The following is a 16021-nucleotide window of genomic DNA, read 5'->3' as shown; positions in this document are numbered from 1 at the left end:
CAGTTCACAGAGCAAAATAAAGATATAAAACCACAAAATACATGGAAGACACCCTGTTATTCTACAATGTAACTTGGGTGACTTGCACTGAGCAATAAAATGGCATACCATCATTTGTTGATCAGAGAGCAGATAGGAATCAGTCTCATAAAAGTTAAATAGCTCCGCCATGGCCTCTTAAAACAAATAAACACAAAGGAAACCAGTGAGGCAGATTTGCACAGTGACATCTTCCTTAAAATGAACTGTCTTTATTTATTATTTATTTATTGAATTCATATACAGTACTGCTTTATACCAGCAGGTCTCAGGGCATCTTCACAGAATAAAATCAAAATATAAAAACACAAAATGCATAATCAAAATAAAAACAACAACCCAATAACACCCCCCAAAAAAACCCCACATTTTAAATGGGCCTAGGATGTCAATCAAATCAACCAAAAGGCCTGGTTAAAAAGGAATGTTTTTGCCTGGCGCCTAAAGGTGTATAATGAAAGCACCAGGCGAACTTCCCTGGGGAGAGCATTCCACGGAAGGGGAGCCACTACAGAGAAGGCCCTGTTCTTGTCTTGCCACCCTCCAGACCTCTCAAAGAAGAGGCACATGAAGAACTGTAGACAGAACTCTAAAGCTTGCATTTATATCTAGGCAGCTTTGTTAAGTGGGCAGTGTGGAAAGCTGCCGTGGTTAGCAGAAAGGTGAGGTGAGATTTCATACTTGGAAGAAAACAAGAGAGCAAACCTTCCCTTCAACGCTAGGTGGCACCCAAGCTTTTTATTTTCTGGCAGCCTCAGGCGTTCCCTCCTCACCTTGCCCCTCAGCTTGGCGAATGAAAGAATCCCGTCCCATCCCATGAAGGGGATGTGGCTGCTCACAGAGGCATGAAACATCCTGTGATAATCACAGCAAAGCAAAGGAGCATGCGAAGCATGTGTTTTAGCACTGTGCGGAGGTCCTTCCCTAAACGGAGTTGCACAATTAACCCGTTTGAATGCACATGATGCTCTGCTAACCCCACTAGCCACATCCCCAGCATACGTCTAAAGTACTAGGATGCCACTTTAAAGAGCAATGGCTTTCCCCAAAGAACTGTGGGAACTGTAGTTCACCAAGGGAGTAGAGGTTTGCTGGGAGACCCCTGTTTCCCCTCACAGGGCTGCAATTTGCAGAGTGCCCTGGGATTGATTGATAAAACACACGGGGATGTATAGCTCTGGGAGTGGGGGGGGGAAGCACCCTTAACAAACTACAGCTCCCAGAATTCTAATCATAGCGCTTATCTGCTTAATTGTGAATTTGGTTTGGCATTTTCCCTCCCCAACCCCTTTGCAAATCATGTAGCTCTTTAACTCCTTGCAAATTCTAAGCCTTGATTTCTGACATGGTGCCACACTGCTATCTCTGTTTCTTTCCCTTCCTGGTCCATGTTGACAACAACAACTTAAGCTGAATTTCTCTCTCCTCCTTCCCAACCCCTCCCCTCCGTCTCTCCCCCCCCCCTTTTTTTCTTTTTTTACAGTCTAACCCCCTGGAGCTGCCGATGCTGTTGTCCTACAAACCGCGGGGGAACAGCTACACCGCTGAAGGAAAGCCAGGGAGCTCCGTGACTAATTTTGCAGAACGTTGCCATCTCAGGATACTTCAGATGCAAAGATTTTAACCCCAGCACACAGTTCTAAACGAACAGCACTCTCGGAGTCAAAAATGAACACTTGGAAGCAAATCAGGCCCACCAGAAAAAGAAGAAAAATACAAATGGTTCTATATTTTGGTTAGGCTTTTTGGCTTTTTTGTTTTTAAGAGGACCTTTGGTTTGCATTGTGATTTTTTTTTAAAAAAAAATCAGCATAAAGGGGGGCGCCATCCTTTTCATCTGTTCCTCCCCCTTCCTAATGCAAGTTTTGAGAAAGCAACCTTGCTGTTTTGATGACAAAAATTGTGTGAGATTTTTGCCCGCTGCGATGGATGATCTGTCCTCTGTTCAGCCATCTTCACCCTTGTCCAAGGAAGAGGAAGAGCTGTGTATGGCTCTGTCCCCCCGCCCTCCAACCAAAGATATAGCACAAGAGGTATGTTACAGTTCCCCCAAAATAGCACTAGGAATTTTTGGTAGGTAACCATTCTGTTGCTAAGCCATAAACAATGTTTGTTGGCAGAATCTTAATTTCCCCCATCGCCACCCCAGTTCCTCTAATGAGAAAGTTGTGCCATACCCTTTTAAAGGAAAAATGTGGACATTTAGAGAAAACACACCCCATTTTTTTCTCCCATCCAATCCGACCCATCAGGAATACCTGGAAAACAAAACAACTGAAGCACCCATTCTCCCAGTCCATCTCAAAACCTGAGGTTAATTCCCACCTTTTTGAAATGTGTCCTTTGTCCAGGCTCTCTCTTCTCCCACCAAACAGGTATCTCACAGCCAAAGTGAACATGCACCTATTCCCCCCACTCACCCAAACTCTAGATTGGTGTCCTTTGGCTGTGTGGAAATGTGGGACCTGCGTTTTCTGACCTGCTTTGACTTCTGCTGTGATGGGCTTGCGCACCTGCCTTTTGGATGCAGGTTGCCACAATGCCTAGAATGTATGACTTCTTCACAAGCTCAAGTCAGTGTCCCAAGCACCGTCGAAGGATGCAAGCCAAGGGTTCTTTGCTGTGCTAACCTTGTCCTCCTCTTCCGTATTCTGTTGAGCGGGTGGCAGGTCCAACCCATGAGACATCAGCCCTCTCCCCCCCCCTTTTTTTGAAAGAGTGTGGGATGCAAAACCTAAAACAGCCTGTACTGTTATCCCTTCTGTTCTGTGAAGGGAGGCAGGAGACGCATCACCTTCAATCTCCTCCAAAGTGTGGCGCATCTTAATGGCCAATTCCAACAATAGGTTTCAAAGACGTCCCCTGCAGAATCCTTTCAATGTGGACACCTGGCGCTATTTTGCATGTGCAACGCCAAGCATGCCTTCAACTGCACGTGTCTGGTGGGTGCATGCGTTTGCCGCCATGTAGTGTCTGATGCGGCTCATTTGGGCACATGCAGTGGACACAGAGCACCACAGGTTCCCCCTCCGTCTACCATGAGTGTTGTCCACAACCTCAGCACTTCCTGCAACGGTGGAAGAGGCCCTATAGAAAACTGGTTTGGAATTTACGATTCAAGCTAAAAGAGCGTAAGATTCGGTTCACACATTGCTTCTATGCAAAGCAAAGGATATTCACCAGCAGCAAGCAATTCCACAACAGTAGGGCGTATGTATGGTCCAGTTAAAACATTTTTGTAGCAGATCTGAGCCTGTGATGATGTGGCATGTGGCGACTGGGGCTACTCCTAAAACTCCCCAGCACTTAATCAAGGTTCAGTCTTCCTTTGCTCATTCTTTCCCCATTGCCACCTCTTTAAAAAAAACAATGGGGCCAGTAAATCAGAACTTCTCACTTCCGCTGTGCCTACAAAGGACGTATTGGAGAACTGCTAGATGTTAGTGGGGAGGCTGGCAATGACCCACATCTCTCGGGAATGAAACCAGTGGTGCGGTTCTTGCCACTCTTGGAATAACCGTTCTTAATTTGATCCATGTCTCACCTGCAGTGTCCAGATAGGTCCCAAAGGCAGCCTGAGTGCCAAACCATTTGGGAGGGATGTTTATATGCATATTTCAATCAGTTGTTTTGTGACTTCTCCAGTGCTAGTGCTGAAATGTTCAGCTCTAATGTTCTCTGTATCAGGGAAGGAGAACCTTGAAGTCCTCCAGATGTTATTGGACCATAGCTGCCATCAGCCCCAGCCCACATGACTAGTGATAAGGGAGGTGTGGTCCATAACACCTGGGGGATGGCAGGCTCCCTACAGGCAGCCTTTTGCCTAGTGGTTGTGATTAGGATTCACTCTGCACCTCCCATTTATTTTAGTTCGAGGAGTGTGGTGGTTTTATTGTGGTTTCGTTGTTGATTTTTTTTTGGGGGGGTGCTTTTTATTCAAAGTGAGTCAGGAGAAGCCTCAAGCTTATCACCCATCCACCCACCCTCCCCAAGTAACATTAATTTGGTAAGTTTTCCAAAGTATGGTTTCTGCATTTTGTTGCTTTCGGAAATACCAAGCCACCTCAGAGACAGTTTCATTTCAGCTCCACTGAAGGGTCCAGTGCACCCAAAAGTAATGTAAACCTAGCAGTTCATTGAGATTTATGCAGAGGCTTGGAGGAAGAAAAGAGGAAAGATGGCTCCTTTGAAATCCCATTTGTAAAATGATGGGTTTGGTCTGGCCTACAACACAGAAAAGATGGGGGTGGGTGCTTAAAAATGGACTGTGCCACTTTAGATAGGAGATGGGGGACCTCCCAATTGAATCCCCGTCCATTGTGTCCTCCAGTGGGATGGTGGTCAGACTTGCTTCACATGGAAAACTGGATTTTAGAGAGAAATGGCCTAAACAGCTCCCTGATGTGCTCCTTTTCATGGGAAACTCATTCTAACACGGTATAGTTCTGCTGCAGTTTTCCCAGGTGATCTGCTCTCTGCATAGACCGGGCCTTAATCAATACTAACCTTCTCTGCACTTCATTCTGTATTTTCCAGCAGCTAAGTGTGGCTGGTGGCTTCACTCCCTCTTCCCAAGGCAATATAATTGTTGCTGAAATTTCGCATATGGCCAGTGACACGGAATAAGCAAACAAAAAATTAAATTCAGCTTTGCACCTGTGCCACACCAGTCCAAAGAGACTTGTGTCAATATCTTGAAACTTGCCTGACTTAAATCTGAAGCAGAACTTCTGGAAAATACATTTGTTCATTTGTTTTTGTAAATACGGGGTTGGGGGGGGAGGGTGTAAAATTATATATACAGATTTTAAGATGCATTTTTCAGCTTCTTGCGAAAACCCAGCAGGACTGCATTCTTAATTTTTATCACTTCAACTGCAATTTTATACGTTCATGTTGCTTTATATAATGACAATGGAATGTGAATGTTAACTTTTATGAATGCAACTCGCTCCTTTTTTTTCCTTATGAAAACAAACCTTTTTTTGTTTTGTTTTGAAATAATCAATAAACTTTGGTATGTTCTGATTGAGCTTGGTGAAGTTTGTTGTCTTAAGTCAGGGGTCCTCAAACTATGGGATGCGGGCCGAATCCAGCCCACCAGGGTCATAAATCCGCCCAGCCACTGCAGAACCCATTGCAAAGACATTGAGGAGACTCAAAGCGCTTTGGAGAGCTTGCTCCACGGTGCCTTTAAGCAGAGCAGGCGGGAGGGAAAGAGGCGGGTCAGGATTTACCCCTCCTGGCCCTGCCTTGCCTTGAGGCCTGTCTCTCAATCACCAGCCACCATGCTGCTCGCTCACGCCCTGCGCTCCACCGCCCTCTCCACCTGATCCAGCCCTGTTATCCTTGCAGCCCAGCTCGGCAGCCCCAACCACCACCTCCTCCAGCCAGGCTCACCCTCCGTTGCCTGCGGAAGCCTCCACACCGATGGTGAGCTATGCTCAGAAGGCAGGGAAAAGGGGAAGAAGGTCACTCACAAAGAATGCAGGGCTCCAGTGCTTACTCATGAGGAAACACCCTTGGGGCCACTGGGGATCGCATCCAAGGAAAAAGACGGCTGCCATCATCCTAGCGAGTTTTTGTCCTGGGAAAAGTGCTTGGGAGCTGGGCTGCGATCCAAGGCGCGCTTGCTCGCAAGGAAAACTCAGCATCGGGTTGCTCACAAGTAAACGTCTGCCTGCCATCCAAGAGGATCCCAGGCGGAGGCAGGCTTTGAAAAAATAAATGGTATGGGTTCATCCGAATCTCCGCCCCCGAAATGGGACTGAGCAGTTACTGAATTTCCACCCCACATTTTTTCTCCCTGGAGCTTAAGTTCTGTGGTTCCCCACAACCCTCAATGAGACGCATTCAAATCAAGCTCCTCTCTGAGACATATCTTAATCTCAGAACCATGCACTCAAATTTGCAGCCATCTTTGGCAGCACCTAGGTCTGTGAACAGACTTTTTCCCAAATGAAACATCTGAAATCTCCAACCAGATCCAGACTAACTGATGAACACTTGCATCACTTGCTACGATTAGCAGTGACAAATATGGAACCGGATATTGACCATCTCATTTGCCAAAAGCAGGCCCATACTTCCCATTGAAATACTTATTGGTCTGACACAGGCAAAATAATATATATATATATATATATATATATATATATATATATATATATGTTTATGTTGATTAAAATTGTTCTTCATTTTAAATATTGTACTTTTCCTGTTTTTTTGTGCACTAGAAATAAAATATGTGCAGTGTGCATAGGAATTCGTTCATATTTTTTTTCAAAGTATAGTCCGACCCCCAACAGTGTCTTAGGGACAGTGAGCTGGCCCCGTTTAAAAAGTTTGAGGACCCCTGTCTTAAGTGAACCTGACTATTCTGTGTAATAAGCACAAATCACACACACAAAAATGCCATTTTTGAGCTATTTTAAGGGGAAATTGGCAAAATCGGCACTGCTGACATGGGCAGCCATATGTTCAGATTTTCCCAGACATTTAGCTGATTTCCACTTGGACGCTGCTGCTGAATGCGGTATTCTGTATATGTCCGGGAAATTCCAGACATATGGCAACCCTAGCAAAGCATTTGTGGGTGGCAGTGGGTAATGCTGCTCCCCCTTCACTTTACTCTTTGGCTTGCAGACCCAGACCATAATCACATCTTCCAGCTTGAAAATAGCTTCTTGTCAACAGCCAGGTAAAATCACTTATCGGCACAGAAGCATTGAAAAAATGCTTCCCCTTCTTCCCCATTTTTAGGTTGCAGGTCAGCCAGCTAGCCAATTTCTCTTGGGGGGGGGTCTAGCAATTTTGCAAATGTATTTGAAAGACTACAGGCAACACTTGCTGTGTCCTTTCATTTCTCTCACCTTTTTTGCAGCTGTATATAGGGCTGTTTCCACAGCGTTTCAGCTGCATGAAAGAAAACAGTATCCCAAAAAAACAATATTTAAAAACCCAGAGAAGTATCAGTGGTTCAAAAGCCAGGAGCAGTTTGGAGGATGGAACTAAAATCATATTTTAACAGGACATTGGGATGCTCAACTGCAAAATACTAAGTGGGGGTGGGGGGGAAAGAGTACGTATTTCTACTCCAGTTTCAAACAAGTACTACAGTGGCTCAGCCACATGGTGTATTCCATGGACCATGGACGCAGAGTAGTACAAAGAGACTGGAGTAGCAGTACAGTGGTACCTCTGGTTGCGAACAGGAGGCCCGTTTGCAACATGAAAAGAGCACAACCCGTAGCAGCGCGTCTGTGCGCGCGCACGGGTTACGATTTGGTCTTCTGCGCATGCGCGTGATGTCATTTTGTGTGTGCGCATGCGCGAGCGGCGAAACCCGGAAGTAACCCATTCCAGTACTTCCGGGTTGCCACGGGACATAACCTGAAAGAACGTAACATGAAGCAAACGTAACATGAGGCATGACTGTATTTGGTAAAATGAACACCACCACTCTAAATCCAATTTGGGTAGAGAAGCAGCTATGTATATCGCTTCAATAGATTGAAAGCTTCTTCAGGAAACAGGATCAAAATCCCACCCCCACCCTATTTGAATAAGAACAAAAAATAATAGTAACTTTCTCTCAAAAGAATGAGGGCAGTGTCTGCTTGTCAAATTTCCGAACCTCTAATGTGAAAAAAGAAGCAGCAGCATAATTATACAGCCCACGCAGGACATAAGTGCTTTTCCCCCTACAAACTTTTTTGATGTGAAATGACAGCTTACATAGAACTTGGAACAAAGCTGCTATATAGAGTTAACATTCCCAGCTGCTGCCACCACACTCAACGTGCGCATACCTAATTGAAAAGCAGTGCAGTGATTCATCTGGCTGTCCTACTTCCTTTTATCACTAAACATGCGTAGGGCTGCACTGTTAAAAGCAGGGATAGTTGGTACTTAAAAAAAAACCCAACAACAATATTTAAAATACATTATCCTTCATTATTTTGGTATGCTGCTAAACATGCTTCTGAGGTTACGGAGTGGCAATGTGAAAGTGCTTTGTTTTTTAAAAAAAGGAGAAGTGTGTTTTAGGACATTCTTTCTTTCGTTGGACTCACACAAGGAACGTCCAGTATGCCATGAACAGATGGTGCTCACTGCCATAAGCTGTCCTCCCTTTACTGGTAGTAGTTCTGGGCTTCTATAACAGCTGAGAGTGCCAGGCAGAAATCCTGCAGGTGAATCTCCCTACACTGCTGAAGTGAAGTTATTTGGTTGCAGATAATGTTAAAAGTGGAAGGAGGACCAGAGCTCAGTGGTTAGAGCACATCCTTTTGGATGCAAGGAGCTCAATCCAGGTTAGACCTTGGGGAAAGGCTGCAACTCAGTGGCAGAGCATCCTCTCTGCATCCAGAAGGGCACCAAGGTTCAACCCTTGGCATCTCCAGGTAGGTCTGGGACAGTCACCCTGCCTGGAACCCTCGAGAGCCTCTGACAGTCATAGACAGTTCTGAGCAGATGCAGATTTAGGGGAGCGCAACTGGTTCGGTCTTACTGGGTGCGAAGCCTCAAGGATGCTGCATATATGATGTACATAGAAAGAGAGATTATTAAAAAAAACTTTATTCGCATTAACCAATGGCCATAGCTACAGTAAAACATTACATTATACGCAGAAAAGGAAATTTGATATAAAAGCACAATTTAAAGTCCTGAATATGATGTACATAAAGTGGAAGGCAAGAAGTGGAGGGAGCTGAATTTTGGCAGCCCACAGGGCGCTGCTGACCCCAAGATCCACCACTGTACTGAGCTAGATTGTCCCATGATCTGGCTCTGCATAAGGCAGCTTCTTAGATTACTTAAATATTTCTCCTTTTCAGCATTGTGAAGACTAGAGTCTAAAATTATCATTTAAGGGGTGCATGCTGGTGCGTCACAGGTTCGGTTTCCTGGATCTCCAGGTAGGGCTGACCTAGGTGGGCCAGAGATCTGACTCGGCCTAAAGCAGCTTTTAACAATCCTGTTAGTACAGACTGTCCTGAGCTAAGTGGACAAAGTATCTACCTAAGAAGTGCACCTTGCGTTTCTAGAGGCGCTTTGTTTGAGAGCTGGCACAAGGGGTGCCAATTTGAATAAAATGGGGGTGGCAGCAGGTAAGCCCTGTCCCACATAATCACATGACACAGCACACACACAATTTGAATGGTAATGCCCATCAACTGGGGGGGGGGCTGCCCCCCTCATATATTTTATTGGGAGGGGAGATCTCTCATTGGTCCGTAGGAGTTGGCTTCTATGGCAAGGTGGCTCTGATGCGCGGTTAGCCCCTTACACTAAAGGAAAAGCCATACACTCACAGCGCTATGCAGCTTTCGGCTGCATAAGGGCCAAATCAGACTGGAGACGTCTTGCAGGCCTCCCCTGAAGATCCAAGCCTATGAAAGATCCTCTCTAGCATGTCCTCTCCCTAACACCAACCTGTCCCCAAGCCTGATGCAAAGAGGGGTTCTCTGGCATGTGTGTCTCCAGCATTATGCATGAACAGGAACTGCATTCCGGTTTAAAGCCAGTGGCTGTGCATTGCCTATGGCTTTGTCTCGCATAAAGGTGAAAGTGCAAAAGTTCATCAAGAAGTTTCAGGTCAATATCTTCTGGGTAGATATTCCATCAACAGTTCTACACCTTGCTGAATTTCTTGCTTAGATGCTATCAGGATAGCAAGAATGGAAAACAATTCTGCAACACAGTACCTCTTTTTAAATTGGCTTCAAGTGCATCTAATAAAGGAATATAGGAATAAAGGATTTTATCCTAAACTTATCTCTTGAAGAAAGTGCATCTAAGGCATCAGGTGCACTTCTGTCATTTCTTTGCCGTACCCTCACTCTTTGTCTCCTTGTTTTATAATTGACATTTGGCAAGTTGGCTTTTGCCTATTTCTCAAGCTCATCAAAATCTTCTCTAATTTTCCTTTAAAAATACAGAAAACTGTACAAACTTGCACAAGAACTCAGTAACACACCTGACTTCTGAAGGGCTTCACTGACCTTGTGAAAATGACCTAGCACATGGATTTATATCTCGTAAGATTTTGCAGACTTTGGCTGTGAAGCAGTGCCCCACAAAAAAATTTAAAGCCTTCCCTCAATGGCTTACAAATCCTCCTGTTCCAAGATTTAAGGCCAGCTTTAGACCACCAGCTCCATTTCCACTCTGCCAGCTGTTACTTTGCCTGAACAGGCTCCTGGTCTCACACGGGCATGCACAACATTCCCCCAGTCTGTGCGCATTATTTGGTCTATGAAAATCTGCTCTCCATTCCTAGAACTGTAACTTGTGATGTTAGAATATCCAACTGGTAAAGGTTTCTGGCTTACTTTCCCCTTCCATTAAAAGACCAGCACAAATATGAAAGTGCAAGCTATTAAAAAGACATTGGGAAGGAAAGGTTGGTTGGCAGATGCACTTTTGCAATTTTACAAAAATCAATAAACTGTAAATAGTAAAAAAGAAAGGAAAAGGGATCTTAGTAAAAACTAATAATGTTTTACCACTGATTTCGCTTCTTGCATCTCTTTACTGATGAGATCCCTCTCCACTTGGAGAGAATTCAATTTGTCCTTCAGGTAATCTCGCTCCTGGATTAAGTCTGTCATTGCTTCTTCCTGCTCATGAAGTTTCTGAGTTATTGTCAGCATGTCCATTAACTCCGCTTCAATTCTACTTACTGGCTTTTAATTTCTCCCTCAGTTGTTCCATTTCATTCAACTTCTCTAGTGTTTTGCTGAGTTGTTCTTTCATACAAGGTCTATCCTCTTCTGTGTCTCCTATTTGCAGCTCTTGGATCTTGCTAGGTGGCTTCTTAAGAAAAGGAAAATGGGCAAGATGTCAGTGATGTGCTCTAGCCATGCAAGTGTCAATATTCTAACTTTATCCCAAAAATGTTATAAGAAACTTTAGCACACCATGTATATATCAGTTTTTCTCAAAGACAGACTGCAACTTGTGTCTGACCATCTGTGCACATCACTGTAAGTCATGACTTACTGTAGATGAGCAAATTACGTCTTTGCTCCTCGCGGCTAGTGCTGGAGTAAGGAAAAATAAACCATGATGATAAGCCAAGGTTTCTTCTTGGTGTACCAATCATGGTTTATTTCACTCCAATCTCCAGTTTGTTTGTGTACAGTAAACCTTGGGTTATGGCTTGACATGACACTAAAATGTTCAGCTGTAATACACAACTGCCTTGCAGAATATCTTTGGGAGAAGAAAAGGCTTAAGGAGTAAACCCTACACTAACTGGAGTGGAGTCCCTAAGATGGCTGGATGGTGCCTTGCATGCCTCCTTCTGGCAACACCTGCTGCCATGTTGCTGCTAAACGTATTGCTCTGCTTCTCTTTGGACCACATCAGTGAGGTCAAGGGGGGGCGGCGGTCTTGTCTTCTGGGTAGCCCCGGACCTCCATACACACTGCCCAGGCTTGCTCCCAGGGAGGTCACTTCAATGCTGTCAACAGTGTGATTAACTTCACTCCTGGAGGCGTACTCCATTACCTCTCAGGACTGACTGATGCCGACAACAAGCAAGACACAACAATGACCAGGTGACTGCTTTACCTGCAAGTCACGCACCACAAAAGCAAGCAGGCCCTGCATTCAGCTCCCCTCCAAACCACAGTGGAGCTAAGTTCTTACTGTAGAACATATACCAGAAAATTCTGCAAGCATCCATTGCTTACAGTGGTGAGAAGCCCTGGGAAATAAAGTCTTAACGTCACATCACTAACAGAGGGCTTTTCAACCCTCCAAAAGGGCAGAACACACTGCTAATATACACTGAAAAGTGTTTTTCAGAAGGTCCACTCTTTTTCTAGCATGCATTAGTTGGGGGCTAACTGATTTAAATAAATTCAAATCCAATCGTGGCAATTCTTCCATGCCGCAACTCAGGAAAGTGGCTGTTTTCACATGTCACAGCAAACCATGCTTTACTGTTAATGCAAGATGGTGCGTACTTCACTCCTCTCATAGCACAGCCTACATACCACAGTATAAGTACAAAAACAAGTGCAGTTTTGCTTACTTTTTTGCAGTTACAGGATTAAAGGTAAAGGTAAAGGACCCCTGACAGTTAAGTCCAATTGCAGACGACTCTGGGGTTGCGGTGCTCATCTTGCTTTACAGGCTGAGGGAGCCGGCGTTTGTCTGCAGTTTCTCTGGGTCATGTGGCAAGCATGACTAAGCTGCTTCTGCTGCAACGGAACACCGAAACCAGAGCAGCACATGGAAACACCATTTACCTTCCCGCCAGAGCAGTACCTATTTATTTACTTGCACTTTTTGGCGTGCTTTTGAACTGCTAGGTTGGCAGGAGCTGGGACTGAGCAACAGGAACTCACCCCGTCATGGGGATTTGAACTTATGACCTTCCAATCAGCAAGCCCAAGAGGCTCAGTGGTTTAGACCACAGCACCACCCACGTCCCAGTTACAGGATTAGCATTTGTTTTAATCTCATGTTGCTAAATTATCTTGAAGGGTCTCAGACTGAAAAGGGTGGAGTAAAGGTAGTCTAACAAAATCTGAACAAGCCTGATGAAATAGGAGAGAAGCCTTGGCTGCACATTGAAAGGAGATGGGGTCAAGTGAAATTCTTTTGGCACTACCATAGGGAAGACCATGTCCTTTGCGTTCATAGGCCATACTGCAAACAGTGGAAGAAACAGAGCAGGGTCTCAAGACAATTGTCTTAGACCCAGTTTTGTTGCTGGGGATGTGAGATGCAGCGCTTTTCACCAGCTAAGGTGGGTCCATCAACTCTGCATCCCTGCCCCCCAATGGCCACTGTGATCCATGCCATCACCACTTCCTGACTAGACTACTGCGGTGTGTCGTACCTGGGGCTGCTTTGGAAAACTGAAAAAATTAGGCACTTCATAAATACAGGTGAAGGGAACACACTTCATCTTTCCTGAAGGAAAGGTACTGGCTACCAGTCTGTTTGAACCCAATTTACAGTGTCAGCACTTACTTTTACAATCTTATGCAACTTTGAGCTCCGATATCACCGGAACCTGCCATTTTACTAGACGTTTTCTGCCATAAAACCTTAATACTGAAAGCCCTTGCTTGTTCCTTCAGCAATATATTGGTAGCTCAAAAGTGTTGTTGCCAAAGCCATATTGAGAGCTAGACATCGTTTATATGTTAAGTTCCAGCTACATGCTGGCAACGCTGCCAAGTTTTGGAGGCTTGCAAAAAACCCCTGAAAAGGAGAGGTGAGCTTTCCAAACCTCACAATTTCTCTCCCCTAAACTCTGCTCCCTCAGTTCCACCCCATCCAACCAAATGTAAAAGAAGTCATGTCGATCTGATATAGTTAGGTAAAGGTAAATGGACCCCTGACCATTAGGTCCAGTCATGACCGACTCTGGGGTTGCGGCACTCATCTCGCTTTACTGGCCGAGGGAGCCAGCGTACAGCTTCCGGGTCATGTGGCCAGCATGACTAAGCCGCTTCTGGCGAACAAGAGCAGTGCACGGAAACGCCGTTTACCTTCCCGCCAGAGCGGTACCTATTTATCTACTTGCACTTTGATGGGCTTTTGAACTGCTAGGTTGGCAGGATCAGGGACAGAGCAATGGGAGCTCACCCTGTCGCAGGGATTTGAAACGCCGACCTTCTGATCGGCAAGTCCTAGTCTCAGTGGTTTAACCCACAGCGCCACCCGCGTCCAATATAGTTAGTAGGGGGTAATTAAGAAATTGTTGTTGCAATAAAGAAAGGGGGAGGAAGCCTGCAGAGGGCATAATCCCCACTCCCAGCTTTGTCCTTGAAAGAGGAGTGGGAACCTTTTCCATTCCAAGGGTGACATTCATTTCTCGGCAACCTTCTGGGGCCATATCCACGAGGGGTACGAGAAAAATTGAACGTAAATTTTACCTTTGGTGAAGCAGGCTAGTTTCCATACACACATATACTGCTTACCAAACCAACCTCAGACCCTGGAGTCCGTTCCTCTTCAGGAATTGCAACACTGGCTGTCATCCCTTGATCGTCACATTCCGAGGATACAGCTGAAAGACAACCCATTTTGCCAAAAATTTAACCAATAAAAGCGTGTATACTTAAGATGCAGATAAGGGAAGTAACAGTACCACTCTATTCTGCCTTGGTCAGTCCAATATTGGAACACTGTGTCCAGTTCAGGGCACCACAATTTAAGAAAGATATTGACAAACTGGAACGCGTGCAAATGAGGGCAGCTAAGAAGACCAAGGGTCTGGAAACCAAGGCTTACGAGGAAAGGCTGAAGGAGCTGGGGATGTTTAGCCTGGAAAATAGGAGACTGAGAGGAGATATGATAGCCATCTCCATATGTCTCAAGGGCTGTCATATGGAAGATAGAGCAAGTTTGTTTACTCCTGCTCTTGAAGTTGGACTTGAACCCATGGCTTCAACTTACAAGAAAGGAGATTCTGACTAAACAATCAGGAAGAGCTTTCATGACAGCAGGAGCTGTTCAACAGTGGAACGGACTCTCGTGGGAAACTGTGGACTCTCCTTGGAGGTATCTAAGCAGAGCTTGGATGACCATCTGTCATGGATGCCTTGGCTGAGATTCCTGCATTGCAGGGAGTTGGAAAAGATGACGCTTGGGATCCCTTCCCATGCTACAATTCTGTGACTCTAAGTTCTTGAGACAAATGCAGAAAGGTGCAGTGAAAGGAACTGAGCTTTGACTACCTTGGGGCCCAGTGGGTTTAATTCTCCCCTGCCATGGGAGAAAGAACACACGAGCAGCCAAATGCAAGCAGCGAGAGAGTTGGCTACATTAGCCTTTGCTAGCATTTGCAAGGAAGCCAGTTCTCCCTAGCGCCTAAAGATCAATGTCAGAATCCGACCTCTGGAGCAAGCAGGAGATAAATGGAGCAGGCTAAGTTATGCCAAGAGCCCTCTTGCCCTTCTCTGAAAACTTCAGATGTGGCAATAACATTCAGTATAATTAACATATGCAGCTTAAGCACAGCCCTCAAAATGGGTGCAAGAGTTTAACTATTTGCAGCTCACTGTGGATATTGGTTTAAACAATGTATTATCTAAGTTCTAACTTATCCCAACCTACAGTTCTTCAGCCCATATTTTATATGGCACCTTTAAAAAATAGTTTCCACACATAACAAACTTACATGCTTTCATCTCTGCTAGACAAGGCTTTTTAAACTGTTTGGCTTTTTGGAAAAAGCTTCCCAGGAGACATTCCCCTGCTTCCTGGGATGTTGTTCCTGCAGACCAGGTCGCTCTCCTCTTCCTTGTCCTTGGAAACTTAAAACATAAAATAAAAATAAAAATCAAGGCATGTAGGAGAATTAAAGGAAGTTTGATATTTTTAAAAGCACAATCCCATTTGCTGATGTCTTGGAATTTGTACATGGCCTAGTGATGACAAATTCAGTTGAAGCTATTTGTAAATTCTACCATAAGCATTTGCAAAAAAGTTGCAAAAGGAGAGGGGGAACTTTCCTAAAACATGTTTGCAAGCACCATAAGCAACTTGAACTCGCTGTGTCTCACTAGTCGGGTGGCAAGTAATAGCTTCAGAATTCAACACAAAGCCTTATTTTGCGAGGCTGGGAGCCGGGGAGAGCGACATGAGAAGGACACAACTGCCACATGCCCTTCAATCCCAGCCCTCAGGGGTAAGGCTGGGACCGAAGGGCACATGGCAGCCTTCTCATGCCGCCCTCCACGAGCTGCCAAGTTGTGGAGGGCCCTAGGTGATGGGGGCTGGACTGGAGAGCAGCAGGCTCCATTCACCCTCCCGCTCTGCAATTGACCACTGAATTTCTACTATAGTCCAAGGACCCAATGTGGCATAGTGGTGAGTGTGTGGCTAGGACCTAGGAGGCGAGGGTTCAAATCACCACACAGCCACAAAGCTCCCTGGGTCACCTTGGTCTCTCAACCTAACCTACCTTGTAAGGTTGATGTAAGCATAAAATGAAGGGGAACAAAATCAA

The 16021-nt window shown here is 45.2% G+C and overlaps 1 protein-coding gene and 1 long non-coding RNA gene across 14 annotated transcripts in view; one reads left to right on the top strand and one right to left on the bottom strand.

The window, feature by feature from the left end:
- ATP11C (ATPase phospholipid transporting 11C (ATP11C blood group)) overlaps positions 1–5071 on the top strand; it is a 100093-nt gene extending 95022 nt beyond the window's left edge. For all 13 annotated transcript variants that reach the window (XR_014543597.1, XR_014543598.1, XR_014543599.1 and 10 more), the window contains one exon: positions 1523–5071. Coding sequence is in view for 4 of the 13 variants with exons in the window: in XM_083595552.1 (XP_083451678.1) it covers positions 1523–1663 (141 nt within the window). In the remaining 9 variants the exon portion in view is untranslated. The remainder of the gene's footprint in view (positions 1–1522) is intronic.
- Positions 5072–10139: 5068 nt separating this feature from the next.
- On the bottom strand, positions 10140–15826 carry LOC310754120. Its single transcript, XR_014543625.1, has 3 exons — positions 15191–15826; positions 13989–14077; positions 10140–10860 (listed from the first exon to the last, which is right to left on the bottom strand). It is a non-coding gene; the product is annotated as an uncharacterized lncRNA (long non-coding RNA).
- Between the last annotated feature and the right edge of the window lie 195 nt (positions 15827–16021).

Source organism: Podarcis filfolensis (genome assembly GCF_964270895.1).
Source record: "Podarcis filfolensis genome assembly, chromosome: Z".
NCBI lineage: Eukaryota > Metazoa > Chordata > Lepidosauria > Squamata > Lacertidae > Podarcis > Podarcis filfolensis.
Note: the sequence above shows the minus strand (reverse complement) of the source record. Positions and strands in the feature narration are given on the sequence as shown.